The 20,196-nt window shown below is 43.8% G+C and overlaps 2 protein-coding genes and 1 pseudogene across 2 annotated transcripts; all 3 read right to left on the bottom strand.

Annotated features, from left to right (window-relative positions):
- Nucleotides 1-858: 858 nt before the first annotated feature.
- On the bottom strand, nucleotides 859-1,803 carry LOC115642250 (olfactory receptor 6C4-like). The gene has a single exon (XM_030545706.1). It carries the CDS (start codon nucleotides 1,801-1,803, stop codon nucleotides 859-861), a length of 945 nt encoding a protein of 314 aa, XP_030401566.1.
- A 9,041-nt stretch (nucleotides 1,804-10,844) lies between these two features.
- Nucleotides 10,845-11,792, bottom strand: LOC115642251 (olfactory receptor 49-like). Its single transcript, XM_030545707.1, has one exon. It carries the CDS (start codon nucleotides 11,790-11,792, stop codon nucleotides 10,845-10,847), a length of 948 nt encoding a protein of 315 aa, XP_030401567.1.
- Nucleotides 11,793-12,184: 392 nt separating this feature from the next.
- On the bottom strand, nucleotides 12,185-13,731 carry LOC115642253 (annotated as a pseudogene).
- Between the last annotated feature and the right edge of the window lie 6,465 nt (nucleotides 13,732-20,196).

Below are 20,196 nucleotides of genomic sequence, written 5' to 3' on the forward strand. Positions count from 1 at the left end.
CTGCCGTCTCTTGCAGAGGTGGAGTAATTATGCTGGTGAGAGAGCGCTCTCCTGTCAATACAGAGCATCTTCGCCAGACATGCAGCTGTGCCGATGTAGTGCTTCTAGTGCAGACCTGCCCTAAATCAAAATATCCCAGAAAGGCATGTGGCCAAGACTTGAAAACAGCGAGTGAGAGAGAGAATCCACCACTTCTTGTGGTAGTTTTTTCCAGTGTTAAAGATAAAGGTCTTATTTCTCATTTGAATTGGTCTGGCTTCAACTTCCAGCCCTTTGTTCCTGTTCTGCCTTTCTCCACTAGATTCAGACACACTCTGGCACCTGGGAGTACTTGTATATCATGAACAAGTCAACTCCTAATCTTCCTTGTAATAAATTCCATAGATTGAGTCTCTTGTGTCACATTATAAGGCATCTACCCATTTCTAAGATCTACTCTACAAGGCCTGGATTATCCTTTGTGCAATGTACAATGGCCTGCGACATGGGGTGCTGATCTCCGCTGGGGTCTTTAAGCATTGCTACAACAATACAAGGTGTGGTAAGAAGTGACCAGGGGAGGCTGGTGGAGGCCAGGTAACCTATAGAACAGGATGTGCCCGTTTCTTAGCAACTCATTAGAAGTGATAAGCCAGGACAGGCTTTCCCCAAAAACAAGCACAACTAGACTCCATGAATATCCATTTAATTCTGCTATTGACCGGGCGTCTATACAGTGACCAGAACAGGAGGTGCTGACTGGCTTCCTTTTCCAGAGGAAGTTACCCTGGACCCTCAGGACACACGTAAGCCCATTGTAAGGTTGGAACGAAATCAAAGATATTCACTTTACTCTTGGATCTTTTGATTTTAATTTTTTCAGACCCGATTCGGATGCTTAAAACATTCCCTGTCACAAGCATCCTTCAGGGCCTGTTTGACTTGTTCGTTCCTGAGAGCATAGATGTAGGGATTAAAGAGCTGGGTGACCACAGGGTGAAAAAAGGACACAACGTTGTCAAAGTCCCACCCGCCGCGCTGACCTGGTCGGATGTACCTGAAAATGAAGCTACTGTACAATATCATCACAACCGTGAGGTGGGCAGAGCAGGTGGAAAAAGCCTTTTTCCTGCCCGCAGAGGATGGGATGCGCATAACCGTGGAGATGATACAGCCATAAGAGATGATGCTCACCGTCAGCGTACTGAGCAGCGTAAGTACAGCTGTTACCAGGGCCCCTACTTCAATGATCCCGGTGTCTGTGCAGGAGAGTTGGAGTAACGGGGCTGTGTCACAGTAGAAGTGATTTATGATATTGGGGCCACAGAACGGCAAGTGGACAAAGAGAACGGTGGTAGGAAGCAACAGGAGGAAACTCACCAGCCAGCAGCCAAGCACTAAGTAGAGGCAGACCCTGTTTCTCATGACAGTGATGTAATGCAGCCGGTTGCAGATAGCCACATACCGGTCAAAGGACATTACAGCCACGTGGAAAAACACAGAGGAGCCCAGGAAGAAGAAGAAAAATGACTGAAGTAAACAAGTGGGGCGAGAAATGGCTTTTCTCCCTGTCAGGAGGCTGTAGAGGAACCGGGGGATGATGACGAGGGTGAAGCATGTTTCCAAGAAGGAGAAGTTCCTGAGGAAGAAATACATGGGCGTTTGGAGGCGATGGTCCACCAGGGTGATGGTGACAATGATGATGTTTCCCATCAGGATCAAGAGGAAGGTCGCTAATAGAACTAGGAATATGCTGATGCTCAAATGATTGTCGTTGGTAAGTCCCAACAGGATGAATTCCACCACTGCAGTGCAGTTTGGCATTTATGGTTCACCTTGCAGCAAATGAACAAGACATATTACTGCTTTTTAAAAAAGCACAAAATGGCAGGTTCTTTGTTTTGTTTTTGTTTTGCAGAACAGATAGGGGAATGAATCAGACACATACTTTCAATGGGAGTTCAGCAAGTGAGCGAGATGTATGGGGATAGATAGTTCTGTGTTTCTCACTGCATCCCACAGAGCAGAACAGTGCGTTGCCTGAGGCTTTCTGCTAAAATGAGGGGCAGCGAAATAGACAGCAGAGCTGACACTTAGGGCACCTCCATTAGGTTCAGTGGTTAACGTCCCCTCCAGGTGAATGGCAGTGATCCACACTTCTCTCTCAGCCTCAGGCAGATGTAGCTGCATCGCTATATATTGGTTACAAATACAGTGCATGCCCCCATCTTCACGCCCTTCCTCCCTGGAACCCACCGCCTTCTGATTTTGAATACAGGCATAATTTGAATGTCTACATTTCTGATCATTCAGGTCATCCGGTTTATACCATGTTCCAGCAGCTCCAAAAATCTGTGGAGAAGCTCTTCTTGAATTGAGTATGGTTGGGATTAATGCTGTGAAAATGCTGATGCCTGTGCAGAGGTCCTTATGGAGTAGGAGATGTACAGAGATGAGGACACAAATATTTGTCGAGAGGAAGAGCTGCTCACCGCATCTCAGAGAGATCCCTGTCTCTTTTCAGGTTTAGTTTCCCAACCTTTTCCACTCCCAATGTTCTAATCTTTTTAATTATAGTTCTCCATGACTTTTAATCCACAGTACAAACTGGTCCCCTACCTCTGAGGACTACCCATTTTGGCACAAGGTTAATGTAGCTGTGGTTTGTGGGATATATTTGGGGTCGGGTTTTGAATTCAGGACATTTGCGGTCACTTGTGCCCCAAACTAAACAAAAGTTTAATTTTCCTTTATATATTTCCCTTTAAGAGGATTTCTAGAAGAATATTAACTGCATTCTCCAATGAAGAACTAATCTTGTGCTTTGACCTAAGTTTACCAATAGATTTCTCACCGTCAACATCTGCTTCATCTCTTATCTCAACCAATCTGTTTATCCTACCCACAGAGTTGTGTCACATTATGCAGTAACATTAAAAGCTGTTTAAGCACAGACTCCATCTCCATCTAGGCCATGGGTGGCTCCAATATGGTTCCACAAACAAAACAAAACATAAACTATGACAATGATAACAATACCCACCAAGTTCTTCAATTCATTGTCACTCTAAACTCCCACCCCGGCAGTCGTGCATCGTGCATCCTCGCTCAGATGCTGTGATGTTGGAGACCTCTGAAATACATGGAGCAGGAACGGAAAAACTTGAAATCTTGCAGCTACTGAACTGATATGCTCCAAATTAGGTCTGTGGTCCAACAAATCATGGGGACAGACTTCGGTGTTTGCTTCTGTGACAAATAGCCGCTCGTTTTTTAAGAATTGTGGTGCATGGAATTCTTCTCCTTCACCACTGGCTGTGACCCCTGAGACCAATTAGCTAATGTGCTTTGCTGAGAAAACACTCCTGATCCTTTCTTCTGAACATTTGGGGACACACTTGTTTGCTTGCTATGGGCAAGCCAATGAACTCCGTCACCATTTGCAGATTCACTCATTTTCATGGCACAACACGGAATGGAAATAGTAAACGTGACTATAGTATCATGCCTTCTGAGAGATTGGCCCAGGTTTATAAAGGTATTTAGATGTCTATTGGAATTTTCAAAGTCACATAGATCAGGTTTCTCAAACAGGGGTCACCCATTGTGTAGGGCAAGCAGCGACCACATTTGAGAAACCCTGAAACTCACTGATTTGAATGGGTTTTAGTGACCTAAGTGCTTTTGAAAATCTCCAAATACCTTTAAAAATTGGCCCTTAGGATGCAAAATCCCATTGACAGTCAATTGGATTTAGGTTTCCAGATTTTTAAGGTATTTAGATGTTGACACTCAATGGGATTCAAAATCCCTTTTGAAAATGAGATTTAGGCTCTTGAATCAGTTAGGCATTGCAAGGCTGAGCAGCAATACTTAAATACCTGGGTCCAAATGCCTACATCACTCTTTGGAAATGGAATGTAGACTGCTAAAGCAATTAGGCGTTGTGACTCTGAGCACAGCAACACCTGAAAAACTGTTATGAGCTTTCGTTCTTGGCTCTGCTTGTGTTCAGAGAAACAGAACTTTGTACATTCTTTGTAAATAAACAAGATTGAATAAAACACAATACCAGACTCCATCAATTTCTACTTCCAGCTAGAACAGCCCCAGGGCCCTGAAATTTGAGTAGCAACTCAGATTGAAATTTAAGGGCCACATTTTTTTATATCTCTCTCTTTAGCTCCTAAATCAGTTTAGCATTGCAACATTGAGTGCAGGAATGTCTAAATACCCTAACCCTTAGATTCAGATGTTCAAAGCCACCTAAGAGATTTAAACACACAAAATCCATTTTGAATGAATTGAAGTTGGGTATTTACATATCTTAGGGACCTTGGAAAATTCCAGCTTTATTCTCTCTGTCTCAGACTTTTCAAAAGTTTAAACCTCATTGTCTGTACATGCAATTTAAGTGTTTGGAGTGTTGCATCCATGCTGGTCCCAGGATATGAGAGCGACAAGGTGGGTGAGGTGATATATTTTATTGGAGCAGCTTCTGTTGGTGAAGGCACAAGGTGAAGTGGCCAGTTAACACCCCTGCAGTCATAGGACAAAAAAGGGGGATTAGTGAACAGATCAGGTAATCGTGAAGTGATCCACCCTCCCATAATGCCACATGTTAGGATAGGCATGTACGGTCCATGGATCTTGAAAGGTGTGTTTCAGAGGGTGCTGATCATTGTAGAAGTAGAGAGATGGCTGCAGGTTTTGCACCTGTCGTTATGGCAAGGTCTGGTGATGCATTGTGGTGCTGTGTCCTGCGCCCTGGGGAGTTTACTTCTGACGCTGAGCTCGGTCAGATTGAGGGGTTGTAGGATGGCCAGAAGAGGCAGGGGTTGGGTTAGATTTCTTTCAGGATGTGGCCCCCATCCTGCTTGGGTTGTAACTGTTTAATTGTTTAAAGCTAGCCCTGTGGGTTGAGTGTGGGTGTGGTAGGTGACAATTAGGGCTGTGCAGTTAGTTTATTTTCTGTATTTGTCATAAAACATACAGCTAAGGAGTAGCATAAAGTCTCTCCTTTCCCTGTAAAGGGTTAATCCTGCCTTTACCTGTAAAGGGTTAAGAATCTCAGATAACCTGGTTGGCACCTGACCAAAAGGACCAATAAGGGGAGAAGATACTTTCAAATCTGTGAGGGAAGGTTGTTTGTTTTGTCTCTTTGTGTGTTCTCTCCTGGTCAGCGAGGAACCAGGGCAGGGAAAATACATCTTCTAAAACCACATCTGAACTAAGCATCCAATATTACAGAAATAGCAAGTAATAGCAAGGAAATGCATTCGGTTATCTTTTGTTTTAGCTTGTAAATTTTCCCTGTGCTAAGAGAGAGGTTTATCCCTGTTTTTGTAACTTTGCCTAGAGGGCAAATCCTCTGTGTTTTGAATCTGATTACTCTGTGAATTACCTTCTGTCATAAACAGATAGTTAAGGGTTAATTTCTCTTTTACCTGTAAAGGGTTAAGAAGCTCAGTAAACCTGGCTGACACCTGACCAGGGGACCAATAGGGAGACAAGATACTTTTAAATCTCGGTGGAGGGAAGTCTTTGTTTGTGCTGTTTGTTTTGGGGGTTGTTCACTCTTGGGACAAAGAGGGACCAGACATACAACCAGATTCTCCAAATCTTTCTGAATCAGTCTATCATGTTTCAAACTTGTAAGTATCCAGGCAAGGCGGATTAGTCTTATGTTTGTTTTCTTTCAACTTGTGAATGTTTTTCTTTTGCTGGAAGGATTTTTACCTCTGTTTGTTGTAACTTTGAATCTAAGGCTGGGGGCAGGGGAGGTCTCTCTAGTCTATATGAATCTGAATACCCTGTAAAGCATTCTCCATCCTGATTTTACAGAGATAATTTTTACTTTTTCTTTCTTTAATTAAAAATTTTCTTTTTTAAAGAACCTGATTTATTTTTTCTCTTGTTTAAGACCCAAGGGGATTGGGTCTGAACTCACCAGGGATTGGTGGGGGAAAAAGGAGAGGGAAGGGTAATCCCTCTTTGTTTAAAAATCCAAGGAGTTTGGATCTGTGTGAAGCCTCTCAAGGCAACCCAGGGAGGGGAAGGTCCGGCAGGAAAGAAGGGTTTTGGATTTGTGTTCCCCAGGAAAGCTTTTGGGGAGACAGGGAGTGTGCCAGACATTGGAATTTCTGGCTGGTGGCAGTGTACCAGATTTAAGCTAGTAATTAAGCTTAAAAGTGATCATGCAGGTCCCCATTTTTTGGACGCTAAAGTTCAAAGTGGGGGAAAAAACCTTGATACCTTCCACCCTGATTTTACAGGGGTGCTTCTTTTACTTTTTCTTTATAATAAAATTCTGTTTTTTACAAATCTGATTGGTTTTAGTGACCTAAAAACCCAAGGGTCTGGTCTGTGCTCACCTTGGTTACTCTCAAGCCTTCCCAGGAAAGGGGGTGAAGGAGCTTAGGGGGATATTTTGGGAAAAAAAGGAACTCCAAGTGGTTCTTTTGCTGAATCTTTGTCTAACTCACTTGGTGGTGGCAGCAATACTGTTCCAAGGACAAGGAAGGATTTGTGCCTTGGTGAAGTTTCTAACCTAAGCTGGTAAAAATAAGCTTAGGAGGTCTTTCATGCAGGTCCCCACATCTGTACCCCAGAGTTCAGAGTGGGAAGGGATCCCTGACAGTATTGAAATAGGAATTTAGACTCATAAATGCCTAAATCCCCTTTGAAAATGAGCTTTTGGCTTCTAAATCTGAGTTTAAGAAAACAATATTTCTCTAATCCCCAAATAAAACTTTTCATTAGAATAAACAGTTACTGTTGTAGACTTTAGAACTATTAACCTCTAAATATGTATATTTAATAATTGGGCCACACCATTTGCAGCATATACATTCAACATTATCCTTTTCTCCTGTTTTCTTAAAACTTTTGAATACTTCCTTGTGTTCTGAAACGTATTCTGATGCAGATTTTTGTTTATTTCCCACTTCAGAGTGTCAAATCTTTAAACCGTTATCTGCCAGCAGCTTGTACTGCATACGTGCTGGGCATGAGCTTCATCAACACGTTCAGATGCTCATGCACTTCAGTGTCTGTGCGTGCCTGTGTGTTTAGTGTGTGTATCTTCAAAACTAAACCATAGCCTGACTTCAACAGGCAGCTTTGCACATACACACAGACTATTGTATTGGTGTAATACATCTATCTCATGCCATGTATCGTATGTCCCCAATAAAACAACTTATTTTTTAATATTTGAATGATATAAAAGTAGGGTGAAAATCAGAAAAAAGTTGAATAATACTTTTTGTAAAACATGTGAGTTTTTTGGTAAAAATCAGTTTAAACTGAAAAGGAAGGGGCTTACATGTAATACAGAGAGTCACTTTACAATGAATTCTACAATGATTTTTCTCTTAATTACATGAGCAGTCCACAGATCCAGACAAAGGTAATAAATGGGATCACCCAAGAGTTCTGCAGGAACTAAATGTGAAATTACAGAACTACTAACTGCAGGCTGTAACCTATCATTTAAATCTGCTTCTGTACCAGATGACTGGTGGAGAGCTAATGTGATGCCAATCTTTAAAAAGAGCTCCAGAAGTGATCCCGGCAATTACAGGCCTGTAAGCCTGACTTCAGTACTGGGCAAACTGGTTGAAATGATAATAAAGAACAATATTGCCAGACATATAGATGAACATAATTTGTTGAGGAAGAGTCAACATGGTTTTAGTAAAGGGAAATCATGCCTCACCAATCTACTAGAATTCTTTGAGGGGGTCAACAAGCATGTGTACCAAGGGGGATCCAGTGGGTATAGTGTACTTAGATTTTCAGAAAACCTTTGACAAGGGCCCTCAGCAAAGGCACTTAAGCAAAGTAAGCTGTCATGGGATAATAGAGAAGCTCCTCTCATGGACTGGTAACTGGTCAAAAGATAGGAAACAAAGGGTAGGAATAAATGGTCAGTTTTCAGAATGTAGAGAGGTAAATACTGGGGTCCCCCAAGGGTCTTTTCTGGGACCAGTCCTATTCAACATATTCATAAATGATCTGGAAAAAAGAGGTAAATAGTGAGGTGACAAAATTTACCGATGATGCAAAATTACTAAAGATAGTTAAGACCCAGGCAGACTGCGAAGAGCTAAAAAGGATCTCTCAAAACTGAATGACTGGGCAACAAAATGGCAGATGAAGTTTAATGTTGATAAATGCAAAGTAATGCCTGCTGGAAAGCATAATCCCAACTATACATATAAAATGATGGGATCTAAATTAGCTGTTTCCACTCAAGAAAGATCTTGGAGTCATTGTGGATCGTTCTCTGAAAACATCCATTCAATGTGCAGTGGCAGTCAAAAAAGCGAACAGAATGCTGGGAATAATTAAGATAGATAATAGGACAGAAAATATCATGTTACCTCTCTATAAATCCATGGTACACCCACATCTTGAATATAGCGTGTAGATGTGGTCGCCCCAGCTCAAAAAAGATCTATTAGAATTGGAAAAGGTTCAGAAAAGGGTAACAAAAATGAGTAGGGATATGGAATGGCTTCCGTATGAGGAGAGATTAATAAGACTGGGGCTTTGCAGCTTGGAAAAGAGATGGCTAAGGGGGGATATGACAGATGTCTATAAAATAATGACTGGTGTGGAGAACGTAGATAAGGAAGTCTTGTTTACTACTTCTCAAAACACAAGAACTAGGGGTCGCTAAATGAAATTAATAGGCAGCAGGATTAAAACAAACAAAAGGAAGTATTTTTTCACACAACACACAGTCAACCTGTGGAACTCCTTGCCAGAGGATGTTGTGAAGGTCAAGACTGTAACAGGGTTAAAAAAAGAACTAGATAAGTTCATGGAGGATAGGTCCATCAATGACTATTAGCCAGGATTGTCATAAACAGATAGCTAAGGGTTAATGTCTCTTTCACCTGAAACACCTGACCAGAGAACCAATCAGGAAACCGGATTTTTTCAACTTTGGGTGGAGGGAATTGTGTGTCTGAGTCTTTTGTTTCTGCCTGCCTGCTTCCTCTGAGCTTTGGAGAAGTAGTTCTATTTTCTAGTCTTCTGTTTCTAAGTGTAAGGACAAAGAGATCAGATAGTAAGTTATATGGTTTCTTTTCTTTGGTATTTGCATGAATATAAGTGCTGGAGTGCTTTGATTTGCATTCTTTTTGAATAAGGCTGTTTATTCAATATTCTTTTAAGCAATTGACCCTGTGTTGTATCATCTTAATACAGAGAGAACATTTGTATTTTTTTCTTTCTTTTTTATATAAAGCTTTCTTTTAAGACCTGTTGGAGTTTTTCTTTACTTCAGGGACATTGAGTCTGTACTCACCAGGGAATTGGTGGGAGGAAGAAATCAAGGGGAGAGCTGTGTGTTGGATTGCTAGCCTGATTTTGCATTTCCTCTGGGTGAAGAGGAAAGTGCTTTTGTTCCCGGACTGGGAACGCAGAGGGGGAATCTCTCTGTGTAGTTTCACAGAGCTTGTGTCTGTGTATCTCTCCAGGAGCACCTGGAGGGGGGAAGGGAATCAGGATTATTTCCCTTTGTTGTGAGACTCAAGGGATTTGGGTCTTGGGGTCCCCAGGGAAGGTTTTTCAGGGGGACCAGAGTGCCCCAAAACACTCTAATTTTTTGGGTGGTGGCAGCAAGTACCAGGTCCAAGCTGGTAACTGAGCTTGGAGGCTTTCATGCTAACCCCCATATTTTGGACGCTAAGGTCCAAATCTGGGACTAAGGTTATAACATGGTGGCAGCCGTGGGATATAGACAGAATCCAGAAGCCAGTAGGAATATTATATTTTTCTTTTCTCTGCTAAGGGCTTTTTAGCAGAGAGAAACAGTTTGGGTTTAAAAGGGAACCAGAGAGAATTTTTTTTTTCTGCTCTCTCTCTGGCCGTTTGTGCCTTGCATGTTAAGCAAGAAGTCGTTAAGGACTATTATCAGTCTTTTGTCATACAATAGCCCTCCCATTAGGAGGCAAGTACCAGCACTTATATGCATGCAAATAAAGTGGTTTTTCTGGTTTCCCTTCATTGAACATTAGCTAGAGAGAGAAAAGGAAAAAAGCACTGTTGCTAGGCAGACTTCAGGAGGCAACAGAGAACCTGCAGTTCAGAGGATAAACACCGGAGGGCACCCCAACACAAGAAAACAGGAATCATGACTTCTAAGGCAAAAATGGAGGGTGAAGACCAATTCCGAGAAGCTGAACACAGGCGACAACTGGAAATAAAACAAGCAGAGATGGAAATAAGAGAAAGATAAAGAGAGGCAGCCTACAAAAGAAAACTAGAAGAAGAAGAGGTAGCCTACCAAAGAGAACAGGCAGCCAAAGAGGCGGACCACCGCCGAGAAATGAAAAAATCCGGTTTCCTGATTGGTTCTCTGGTCAGGTGTTTCAGGTGAAAGAGACATTAACCCTTAGCTATCTGTTTATGACAAGGATGGGCAGGAATGATGTCCCTGGCGTCTGCTTGCCAGAAGTTGGGAATGGGTGACAGGGAATGGATCACTTGATGATTCCCTGTTGTGTTCATTCCCTCTGGGGCACCTGGCACTGGCCACTGTCATTAGGTTACTGGGCTAGATGGACCTTTGGTCTGACCCAGTATTAGTGTTCTTATGTTCTTATGTTAGAAAAAAAACCAGGTTTGCTCTCTGAAGGGCAAAGACTTTGCAATATTTGAAAAGCACTGTGCAAAGGCAAAGTCCAAGGCCTCAGTAATAGAGGGCCAGGGTCTGAAACCTTTCCTCCTATTCCGGACGTCCCCACTCAACATAATTTGAAATGAGTATGTACCTTTATTAGATAGATAGATCAGGTCAGATGATAGATTAGATCAATCCATTGATCATTGTTTACATTTGTCACCTCGTGTCACATCTTTGGGTTCTTAGGAAATACCGCGCTCTGGCTGAGTGCGTCCCTCAAGGCCTCTTTCACCTGTTTGTTCCTCAGGCTGTAGATGAAGGGGTTGAGCAGAGGGGACACAACATTGTTAAGAAGAGCCACAGCTCCGCGCAAGTCCAGCCTGCTTCTGCATGTGGGTGTGACATACACGAAAATGCAGCTGCTGTAGGTGATGGAGATCACGGTGATGTGAGAGGAGCAGGTGGGGAAAGCTTTCTGCCTCTCGGCTGTGGAGGGGATGCGCATCTCCATGGAGATGACCTTGAAATAGGAGACGACAGTGATGGCTAAAGTGCCCAGTATGCTGCCTGTGGCCAAGAGGAAAGACAGGAGTCCTAGGAGCCGGGTGTCTGTGCAGGCAAGTTCAAGCAATGCAGCACTGTCACAGAAGAAATGGTTAATGATGTTGGGGCCAGAGAATGGCAACTGGAACAATAGAACAAGCGGGACGATCACATACCCTAAACCAATAAGCCAAGAGGCCAGCACCAGCCAGTCACAGAAGTGACTGGTCATGATGGATGTGTAATGCAGGGGGTTGCAGATGGCTATGTACCTATCGAAGGACATGGCCGCCAACAGGTAAAACTCAGCAGTGCCCACAGTGAGATAAAATAGACATTGTGAAAAACACCCAGCCACAGATATGGACTGATGACCTGATGCCAGGTTGAACAAAACTTTTGGGATGGACGCTGAGGTGAAGCCAATATCCAAAAATGAGAAATTCCTGAGGAAAAAATACATGGGCGTCTGGAAGCACCTGTCCACCAGAGTGATGGAGATAATGAGAATGTTTCCAGCTAAGGTCAAGACATAGGTGATAAGTAACAAAACGAAGAGCAGGATCTGCAGCCTGCAAATATCTGTGAAGCCCATAAGGATAAACTCTGTCACTGCAGTTTGGTTCTCCATGGTGGCTGCTCACTTACATGGTGTTTGAATAAAAATACAAATTTCAAGGGAACCTACGATATCTAGCAATGGATCACCTAGCGAACTTGTGTCAGAAGTAATATGTTTTACTAATATAGCTCTGATGTTGCAATGCCCTCATTTAGATATAGGAAATCAAGGTCTTGTAATGAAACCGAGCATGGAGATGGCTTGTTATGTTTGTTGCCTGCAGCAAATGCCCAACACTATTTCCAGTCCCATTTTACTTATTTCCAGTTCCCATGGTTCTTTTTCCACTCCTTCTGGCACTGCAATTCCTTCAGAGACCAATTAGCTACTGAGTGGTGCAGCATCCCTGAGGATACCAGGACACACTCAGAAAGTTTGGAATTTTCTTTTTTGTCACAGCTTTACTGGCTGAAAAGAAAACAAACGGCTAGAACATACAGAAAACAATTCCATCTCTTGTTTTTGCTTTTTCTTGCCCTCAAAATCCTAGAATCCCAGAAATGTAGGAGTGGGAGAGACCTTGAGTGGTCATCTAGTCCAGTCCCCTGCCCTGAGGAAGAACTAAGTATTATCTACACCATCCCTGACAGGTGCTTGTCTAACCTCTTCTTAAAAGCCTCCAGTGACAGAGATATCACAACCTCCTTAGGCAATTTGTTTCAGTCCTTAACTAGCCTGATGGTTAGGGGATTTTTCCTAATGGCCAGTCTAATCCTCCCTTGCTGCTATTTTTGCCCATTACTTCTTGTCCTGTCCTCTGTGGGTAAGAAGAACAATTTATCACCCTCTACCTTACATAACATACAAATGATCATACTGAGTCAGACCAAAGGTCCATCTAACCCAGTATCCTGTTCACCGACAGCGGCCAATGTCAGGTGCCCCAAAGGGAATGAACAGAACAGGTAGTCATCAAGTGATCCATCCCCTGTTGCTCATTCCCAGATTCTGGCAAACAGAGGTCAGGGACACCATCCCTGCCCACCCTGCCTAATTGCAATGAATGGACCTAACCTGAAGCACTTAGAAAATGCTTGGCCACAGATGTCCCTCAGACCCTGTTCGACTTGTTCTTTATGGTGAGCGTAAATGTAGGGGATAAACAGCAAGGCCAACACACAGTACAGAAAAGACACATCTTTGTCAAAGTTCCGAGTGCCCCGCTGACCTGGTCGGATGTACCTGAAGATGGTGCTACTGTACAATATCACAACAACCAGGAGGTGAGTGAGCAGGTGGAAAAGGCCTTTTTCTTTTTTGTGGTGGATGGGATCCACATGACAGTACAGATGATACAACTATAGGAAATTATGGTGACTGTTAAAGTGCCAGGTAAGACCACTACAGCTGCAACCAAGAGCTTTACCTCAATGTGTCCCATGTCTACACAGGAGAGTTGGAGCAATGGGGCTGAGTTGCAGTAGAAGTGGTTTATGACATTGGGGCCACAGAAATGCAAGAACACAACCATAAATATTGGAGGAAAGATTAAGAGAAAACTCATCACCCAACAGCCCAGCACGAACTGGAAGCAGACCCTGCCATTCATGATGGTGCCATAAGCAAGGGACTGCAGATAGCCATATAGCGGTCAAAGGATATGACAACACCCATTGCTAAACAGAGAGGCACCCAGGAGGAAGAACAACAACAGCTGATGGAAACAACCAGGGAGGGAAATAGATTTTCTCTCTGTCAGGAGGCTGTAGAGGAAACTGGGCATGATGATGTAGGTGAAACAGATTTCCAAGAGGAAGAAGTTCCTGAGGAAGAAATACATGGGGGATTGGAGGTGATGGTCCCTGAGGGTGAGGATGACAACAGGGATGTTTCCCATTATGGACAGCAGGAAGACAAGTAATAGAACCACAAATGGGATGATGATTAAATGGCGGTTGTTGGACAGGCCCAAGAGGATGAACTCCTCCACAGTGGTCTGGTTCTTCATTTTTGGCTCATCTTTAAAGAAAAAAAAACACAAATATCAAACCCAGAGTAGCAAAGAATCCTGTGGCACCTTATAGACTGACAGACGTTTGGGAGCATGAGCTTTCGTGGGTGAATACCCACTTCCTCAGATGCATGTAATGGAAATATCCAGGGGCAGTTAAACCCAGAGTGGATAACACCATGAGGACAGAATAATCTCAGGGGAAACTCCATGTCTAAATAGAAAAAATCTCTTCAATGGGAGGTGGGCGCCCAACAGACTTAGGTTCTATGAAAAGATCCTGACAGAGAAATTCGAATCAAGCAGAGGATCTCAGAGGAAAATGACTGATAATTGCAAAGAGAGAGAGAGAGAGAGAGAGCTGGAGGGGAAGAAAAAATGAAAATATTTTCTTTTAAAAAACCATACATTTTAACCTTTTTTCCATAGAAACAGAGATTATAAATCTAGTGGGCACCATTCTGATAATGCAGTCTGATCTCCTGCAAGAAGTGGGGTTCCACAGGGTTCTGTTCTGGGACCGGTTCTGTTCAATATCTTCATCAACGATTTAGATGTTGGCATAGAAAGTACGCTTATTAAGTTTGCGGACGATACCAAACGGGGAGGGATTACAACTGCTTTGGAGGACAGGGTCAAAATTCAAAATGATCTGGACAAGTTGGAGAAATGATCTGAGGTAAACAGGATGAAGTTCAATAAAGATAAATGCAAAGTGCTCCACTTAGGAAGGAACAATCAGTTTCACACATACAGAATGGGAAGAGACTCTCTAGGAAGGAATATGGCAGAAAGAGATCTAGGGGTCATAGTGGATCACAAGCTTAATATGAGTCAACAGTGTGATACTGTTGCAAAAAAAGAAAACATAATTCTGGGATGCATTAACAGGTGTGTTGTAAACAAGACACGAGAAGTCATTCTTCTGCTTTACTCTGCGCTGGTTAGGCCTCAACTGGAGTATTCTGTCCAGTTCTGGGCACCACATTTCAAGAAAGATGTGGAGAAATTGGAGAGGGTCCAGAGAAGAGCAACAAGAATAATTAAAGGTCTTGAGAACATGACCTATGAAGGAAGGCTGAAGGAATTGGGTTTGTTTAGTTTGGAAAAGAGAAGACTGAGAGGGGACATGATAGCAGTTTTCAGGTATCTAAAAGGGTGTCATCAGGAGGAGGGAGAAAACTTGTTCACCTTAGCCTCTAATGATAGAACAAGAAGCAATGGGCTTAAACTGCAGCAAGGGAGATTTAGGTTGGACATTAGGAAAAAGTTCCTAACTGTCAGGGTAGTTAAACACTGGATTAGATTGCCCAGGGAATTTGTGGAATCTCCATCTCTGGAGATATTTAAGAGTAGGTTAGATAAATGTCTATCAGGGATGGTCTAGAGAGTATTTGGTCCTGCCATGACGGCAGGGGACTGGACTCAATGACCTCTCGAGGTCCCTTCCAGTCCTAGAGTCTATGAGTCTATAACACAAGCCAAAGACCTTTCCCTGAATTAACTCCTGTTCTGCACCTCCTTTAGAAAAACATCCCATTATAATTTTTAAAAATTCAGTGCTGGAAAATCCACCAAAATGCTGAGAAAGTTGTTTCAATGATGAAATGCCCTCACTGCTAATTTTTATTTGTTTGTGTTCTTTCCATGTCATTGATGAAAATATTTAAAAGTGCACGACCAAGAATCAACCCAAGTACAAACACACTCACTCAATGATGATTGCCCTGATACATTTCTATGTGGAGTCCTTTCACTTAGACACTGTTTAATCCATTTAATGTGTGCTGTGTTAATTGTGTATCATTCTAGTTTGTTAATCACAATGTCAAAAATCTATTCAAAAATAGTATCTGTCTTTAGAAAAGGGAAAGAAAGGGGATCTGGGGAATTATAGAGCAGTCAGCCTAACTTTGACACCTGGAAAGATACTGGAACAATTTTTTAAATGATCACATTTTAAGCACTGAGAGGATAACAGGGTTTTAAGTAACACCCAGCATGGATTTGAGAAGAACAAACCATGGCATACAAATCTAATGTCCTTTGGCACAGTTACTGGCCTGATGGATAGTTGGGAACCTCTAGATGTGGTATATCCTGATTTTAGTTATGCTTTTGACACAGTCCCGCATGACATTCTCTTAGGCAAATTAGGAAAATGTGGCCCAGATGAAATATAAAGTTAGTGTGAAATTCATTGAAAGACCATAGTGAAAGCACAGTTATCAATTATTCACTGTCAAAGTGGGAGGACCTAGCCAGTGGACTCCCACAGCAGTGTGTCCTTGCTCTGGTACTTTTCAACATTTTCATTAATGACTTAGATAATGCAGTAGTGAGTAGGCTTATTACATTGGTGGATGACACCAAGCTGGGAGGGGTCGCTAGCATTTTTGAGGACAGGATTAGTATTCAAAATGTCCTTGACGAATTGGAGAATTGGTCTGAAATGTACAAGCTGAAATTCAATAAAGACAAGTGGAAAGTACAACACTTAGGAAGAAAAAAAATCCAATGCACATCTACAAAATGGGGACTAACTGCCTTAGAGGTGATACTGCTGAAAAGCAGGTAGGGGTTAGAGTAGATCACAAATTGAGCATGAGTCAATAATGTGATGCTGCTGCAAAAAAGGCCAATATAATTCTGGGGTGTAATAATAGTGGTGTCACTAAGACTTGGGAGGTAATTGTCCTACTCTTCTTGTCACTCGTGAGGCCTCAGCTGGACTACGGTGTCCGGATCTGGGTGCCTCACTTAAATGAAAGATGTGGACAAATTGGAGAGAGTCCAGAGGAGAGAAACCAAAATGATACAAGATTTAGAAAACCTGATCCGTGAGACAGGTTAAAATAAACGAGGCCTATTCAGTTTTGAGAAAAGAAGACAGAGGAGAGACTTGAGAACAGTCTTTAAATACGTGAAAGGCTGCTCTAAAGAGGACAATGACCAGTGGTTCTTCATGTCCATTGAATGTAGGACTAGAAGTAAAGAGCTTAATCTGCAATGAGGGAGATTTAGATTCGATATTAGAGAAAACTTTTTAACGTGAAGGATAGCTAAGTACTGGAATAGGTCACCCCAGGAGGTTGTGAAATCCCTGTCATTAAAGATATCTAAGAACAGGTTAGTCAAAGATCTGTCAGGGATGGTCTAGGCATACTTAATTCTCCCTCAGCACAGGGATCTGGACTAGATGGCCTCTTGAGGTCCCTTCCAGCCCAGCCCTTCCTTTCTGTGACTCTGTGCCATTCTGCACCACATCAAATGCCTTACAGAAGTTGGAGATCATCACCTCAATCAATCAAACTTCTAATCACATCAAAAAAAATTTCCAATTACTTTTACAGAATTTCTTTTCCATAATCCTATGCTGATCAGAATTAGTTCTATTACCCTCCTTTAATTCTATGTTAATCAAATCTCGTATTAGCCGCTTTGTCACTGTGTCCAGGATTGATGTCAGGCTCACATTCTTGTCCACTGCAAAGAACTTTCATAGTGATTATCTGTCCTATTACACCCCATCCTGAAATCAGACTCTATACCCAACAGTAAGTTGTCTGTATCTTTCTGCTCAAGGGAGAGGTGACAAGATAGACAGCTCTGCTGCCGCTGAAGATAATGTCATTGGTTTTCAAATCATATAGCAGTGAATGGGAGATGCTCATGTTTCTCTGTGAGCTATTGCTTCAGGCTGGTTTTAGATTCAGGTAGACGTTGCTCTAACATGACACATTGGTTACTAATTAGGAAGGATTTTATTCTAAATCCTTGGTGTCATACTTCATTCCTCTCCCGGACAGACACCCGCCTCCACTTGGATTGAATAGCATGGTTAGAATGGCTAGTTTTTAAAATCAGTCAGATCACTCAGCTTAGACCATCTGGATCGGATCCAGAGCTCTTCAAAGTCAATAGAGAGCATCCCATTGGCTCTAGTGGGCTCTCGGGCAATGCTGCTAAGATTCTGGTATCCATGCAGAGATAATTACAGAGTTGGAGAATGGAGCATGAGGACGCACATGTTCACCTGCAGGGTTGGCTGCTCTCTGCATCACAAACAGAACCTGTTTTTTTTTTTTTTCAGACAAGGTCCTGAGCGCATCTCCAAACCCTTCCTCTTTTAACAATATTTCTCTAGGAGTTTGAATACACAGCGCACGACGGAGCCTTATTCCCCTGAGGTGCCCGTTTTGCTGTAAGTCAGATCATCTATTTGGTTGGGTTTACAGCTGGAGGTCGTGGAATTTTTTGCTGGGTCTTGGGCTGTAGGACACCAGACATAATTTGACCAACAAAATGAAATCAATCTTAAAGTTTCCTAATTCAATATATCCCATTAAAGGATTCCAAAGATAATGGTAGCACCGTTCTGTATCCTAAGGTGAAAGCAAGCCTCAAAGACTGATGCCTTGCAAAAATCTGCAAAACCACCAGATTGTTCACCTTCAAATACATCTCACCAACACCATGATAAGTAGGAAACAATAAAGATTATCATCTGCTGTGTGCTACTGTTGCTTATCAAATTTACCATAATATTCTCACTTCTATGTCTATTCTCCTGTCTCCCCAACTATTTGATTATCATATCCATAAATATGTGTCACATTTCACCCCTATACTGGGAAAGTGACCCTCTTTGCCTAGCACAGTGGGACTGGGATCCCAGCTGGGGGGTCTCAGTCTCATAACACAAAACAACAAAGCTCTTCCGATCATGATTTTGTTCAAAGCCCTCCCTGCAATCACACCCTGTGCATTCTCATTCACTCTCAGCAGTGATGGAGACCTTAGAATTACATGGAACATGAACCAAACTACCTCACAAATCCTGCAGGTGCTGAATTGAGATGCTCCAAAATAGGTCTGTCGATTCATGGCTACTTATACAACAGGACACTGGGATAAACGTGGGTGATTGCTGCCTCTGTCAAACAATCCCTCCTTTTTCAGTTCCCATTTATGAGTTGTAATCTCTGGTGTTCTCGTCCCTCATTGCTGGGTGGGACCTTTGAGTTTACTAGTGAGTTTGCTGACAACATTCAGAGAACTCACTTCTGATCCATTCTACTGAACGTTTTAGGAAAGAGCAGGACAATGTTATGTGTCTCTCTCTTCCACGTGGAGAAGTCAGTGGGTTCTGTCACCATCTCCCAGCTCATTTGTTTTTGTGGCAAAATACAGAAAAGTTACAGAAAACTTGGACAGAGTTAGAGGCCCATATGCTCGCTTTGTTGTCCAGGTGCTCACTCTGGCATCAGTCACCCTGCCAGCCTCTTGCCACCACTCCGCTCCGCTGGCCTCCCTGCCGGCCGCTTGCCACTCCACTAGGCCGGCTCCCTGCTGGCCACTTGCCACCGCTCCACTCTGCCGGCCGCTTGCCACTCCGCTCTGCTTCGCCAGCCTCCCTGCCGGCCACTTGCCACTCCGCTAGGCCGGCTCCCTGCTGGCCACTTGCCATTCCATTCTGCTTTGCCAGCCTCCCTGCCAGCTGCTTGCCACTCCACTGGTCTCCCTGCCGGCGGCTTGCCACTCCGCTAGGCCGGCTCCCTGCTGGCCACTTGCCACCGCTCCACTCTGCCGGCCGCTTGCCACTCCGCTCCGCTGGCCTCCCTGCTGGCCGCTTGCCATTCCATTCTGCTTTGCCAGCCTCCCTGCCTGAAGCTTGTCACTCCACTCCGCCGGCCCCCCTGCCAGTCGCTAGCCACTCCGCTCCGCTGGCCTCCCTGCCGGCCGCTTGCCACTCCGCTAGGCCGGCTCCCTGCTGGCCACTTGCCATTCCATTCTGCTTTGCCAGCCTCCCTGCCTGAAGCTTGTCACTCCACTCCGCCGGCCCCCCTGCCAGTCGCTAGCCACTCCGCTCCGCTGGCCTCCCTGCCGGACACTTGCCACTCCGCTAGGCCGGCTCCCTGCTGGCCACTTGCCATTCCATTCTGCTTTGCCAGCCTCCCTGCCTGAAGCTTGTCACTCCACTCCGCCGGCCCCCCTGCCAGTCGCTAGCCACTCCGCTCCACTGGCCTCCCTGCCGGACACTTGCCACCACTCCACTCCGCCAGCCTCCCTGCCGGCCGCTTGCCACTCTGCTCCACTGGTTGCCCTGCCAGCTGCCTGCTCACCACTCTGCTCTGCACTCTCTTGGATGTCTTGAGGCCCCCCCACTGAACATAGTTCTCAGTGATTTCAGCTCTTAGTGGGGGAGCCTGATTGTCCCAAAGTAGCCCTAATGCTGAGGCCTGGTTATCAGTGTTTTCAGCTCTGTTGATGTGCAGTAGGACGCTCCATTGAGTCTTTACCAGGTCAACAATTACACAGCAGAGAGAGGAAGGGACAAATGGTGCCTAGACGCCCTAGGCTGGGCCCACATCACCAAGTGCAGGTCTATACATCCAGCCTCTCTCAACTCACTGGGCTTTGGCACCCCTGTCCCTTGCCTTGCGAGTGCCATTTAGCTGA

The sequence above is a fragment of the Gopherus evgoodei genome, unplaced genomic scaffold, assembly GCF_007399415.2.
Source record: "Gopherus evgoodei ecotype Sinaloan lineage unplaced genomic scaffold, rGopEvg1_v1.p scaffold_39_arrow_ctg1, whole genome shotgun sequence".
NCBI lineage: Eukaryota > Metazoa > Chordata > Testudines > Testudinidae > Gopherus > Gopherus evgoodei.

What these genes read in the sequence shown, in the direction of transcription:
- LOC115642251 (XM_030545707.1), bottom strand. Translation starts at nt 11,792, where the DNA reads ATGGAGAACCAAACTGCAGTGACAGAGTTTATCCTTATGGGCTTCACA.
- LOC115642250 (XM_030545706.1), bottom strand. Translation starts at nt 1,803, where the DNA reads ATGCCAAACTGCACTGCAGTGGTGGAATTCATCCTGTTGGGACTTACC.